The sequence below is a fragment of the Branchiostoma floridae genome, chromosome 12, assembly GCF_000003815.2.
Source record: "Branchiostoma floridae strain S238N-H82 chromosome 12, Bfl_VNyyK, whole genome shotgun sequence".
Lineage (NCBI taxonomy): Eukaryota > Metazoa > Chordata > Leptocardii > Amphioxiformes > Branchiostomatidae > Branchiostoma > Branchiostoma floridae.
This window is the reverse complement of record NC_049990.1, coordinates 14,384,773-14,387,608: the sequence shown is the minus strand read 5'-3', so window position 1 is coordinate 14,387,608 and position 2,836 is coordinate 14,384,773. Positions and strand designations below refer to the sequence as shown.

The 2,836-nt window shown below is 34.6% G+C and overlaps 1 protein-coding gene across 1 annotated transcript in view; it reads left to right on the top strand.

The window, feature by feature from the left end:
• The first annotated feature begins 753 nt into the window (after nucleotides 1-753).
• Nucleotides 754-2,836, top strand: part of LOC118427023 (zinc finger protein 211-like) — an 8,244-nt gene continuing 6,161 nt past the window's right edge. The window contains exon 1 of the mRNA XM_035836661.1: nucleotides 754-1,133. Coding sequence (XP_035692554.1) covers nucleotides 754-1,133 — 380 coding nt within the window. The remainder of the gene's footprint in view (nucleotides 1,134-2,836) is intronic.

The following is a 2,836-nucleotide window of genomic DNA, read 5'->3' as shown; positions in this document are numbered from 1 at the left end:
TATTATTTTCAAATATTTGACTAGGAAATACTCATTTATTTGAATTTCTTTGAATATTTTACAAACATTTTGAAAGTAACTGTACAAAAATATCTTTATTTAGAATAATTATGAAACCTGTCTGTGATTATTTCACATTTACAAATATTTACAAAAAATGGTAAACCTGGCCAAATGGTAAAATTAGTTTATTGCCCCCATAAAAGTAAGCCCTATTGTTGCATCTGTATATTTTTAGATTTCACTGCTGGGCACTGGTGGATCCTTTGTGGTGGGCCATTGTTGCATGGCACCCAACCATACTTTGCAAGGATGTGTGAATTGCTATCTTCCCAGCCCACCGAACCATTTACAAAAAATGGTAGAAAATGGTAGAAAATGGTAAATAATGGTAGAATGCTGTTATCATTATTTAGAAACCATTAGAAGTATCCAATTCCACACCATGAATATTTCCAAAGTTTTACAGGACCAGGGAAATATCTATAAAGTTGAAACAGTGTTAAAAATATTTCTGAAGTATCAAATGTCCTAGACATATAATTACAAAACTTCAATTCTAAAACTCAATTCTAAACAATGGCAACAAACATCCGCATGGTGTCTTGGAATGGACTCTATGTCCTTGTATAACGTTAATGGTTTTATGTTAATCAGGTAATAAGGTATGATGTTTATAGGTTGTTTCCAATGTTTAGTTTTTGTTGTATTTCCAGACAAAGACTGACTTTTTTTAAAATTCACATTTCAGCCATGGACTTTGTGTATGGCCGAGACTTTCATGACCATCTGGCCAGTCACAACAAGGAGAAGAAGCATGTGTGCACTGTCTGTGGCAACAGTTACGCAAGAAGGTCCAGTCTGCTACAGCACAGGAGACTGCATGACCCAGATGGACACAAATGCTACATATTTGAGAAATTCTTCCCAAAAGACGCCAGACTGAAAGAACACCAGGTTATCCACTCTGGAGAAACTCAGCATGTGTGTGATGTATGCCAGAAGAAGTTCAAGTACAAAAGGGGCTTGATCACTCACATGAGACAATTGCATCCACAAGGGGATGAAAGACCAGCAAAGTGCACAGTTTGTTCGAAAGAGTTTAAGTGTGAACAGTACCTGAAGAGACACATGTTGGTACATTCTTGTGCGACACATGTGGGAAGGCATTCAAGTCTAAAGATGTCTTAAAGAAACATACGAAGACTCATACCCAACCCCAACCGGCAAAGTATGTGTGTGAGAAATGTTGCCATAGGTTTGATCAGGAGGATGAGCTAAAAGCTCATACACTATCCACACTTAGAACAGTCTAGTTTTACTTTTAGCTCATAAGTTGTTTGTTTTCATGTTGTTCTAACATTTCAACAGCTATTCACATGTGGAGCTATGAGAATGTTGACTTTGCATTTATCTTGTAATATTACCTATAATTAATTTATTCAATTTGGTGTATATAACTGGTAGGGATATTCATGTTGAAGAGTTTATCACTTTTTGGCAGCTCCACATGGAGAGATTTCAAAACGTATACAACACTATGTGACATTAAACCTACTACCAATGATAGAAAATTCAGGTCATTGAATAGCATGGAGAATCCAATATTCATACAGTTGAACACTGACTTTATTCTGGAACATTATCAAACATATAACTTCATGCCCACTAAAAGAAAAATGGAAAAAGGCTTTCACTGTTAGTACAGTATCATTCTGAGGTTTAAATTATCCAAACATTCATATCACATATTACCATTGGCATCATGCTGTGATATAAATAAATGTGACTCCATTACAATTATACAAAATAGTGGGCATTTCTTGTCGCTTTCAAAGTATATAGGGTTGTTAGACATGTAACTTCTGTTGTAGTTAGCATTTATTGTTCTTTAAGAAATTAAAGCAACAGTGGTTTGTTTTTACATAATATGTAAGGTTTACCATTTGTATTTACATTGCGACAAATAGGGACACAGACCCAATAGGTGTCCACTGTACATGTACAGTATACCACTAAATCTTCAAATGCAGTGGATTTGTAATCAACCGTACTCTGAATAACAGTACTGGTGGAGTTTAACCAAACCTACTCAGGAAAACACAGAAAAAGGCTTTCAATGTCAGTACATTATGATTTCTGCAGTTTAAATTATCCTCACATTCAAATCACATACTAATCGATGCTATGAGAAATACTGCCTTACCATTACAATGCTGTGAAAGAGGGGACATTGTCATTTGTTGCTGTTTTCAAAGTATATATTAGGGTTGTTGGACATGTAACTTGTGTTCGAGCTGGTATTTCTTGTTCCCCGAAGCAACAGTGGTTAATGTTTTTACATATACAAGGTTTACCATTTGTATTCACAATGTGACAATTATAAGGAAACAGACCTAAAGTTGTCACTGCACATGGCATTGTAGAGTATACCACTAAATCTTCAAATGCAGTGGATTTGTATTTTGCAATCAACCCTACTCAGGAAAACAATTGAGCTTAACAAAACCTACTCAGGAAAACACAGAATAAATTTTGTGATCAATAACATTGTCTTGTATTGTTCTATTAAATTCCTGAGGGAATATATCGAAGGAGCTTAAGAAATATATCCTTTTGATTTCGTTATTAGGATGATGATACATTTCTAAGTTACTTACATCACATAAAATTTCAGATATTCATTCCATTCTACAAAGATTTGAGATATAAGTTCTGAAGTTCCACAGAAAATGAAACTATTAAACATTCCAGTTATACTGCACATTGCTAAGTAATAACACTCAGAGTAAAACGCCCATAGGAAAAGAAAAACTAAACAGTAGTATGGATATCA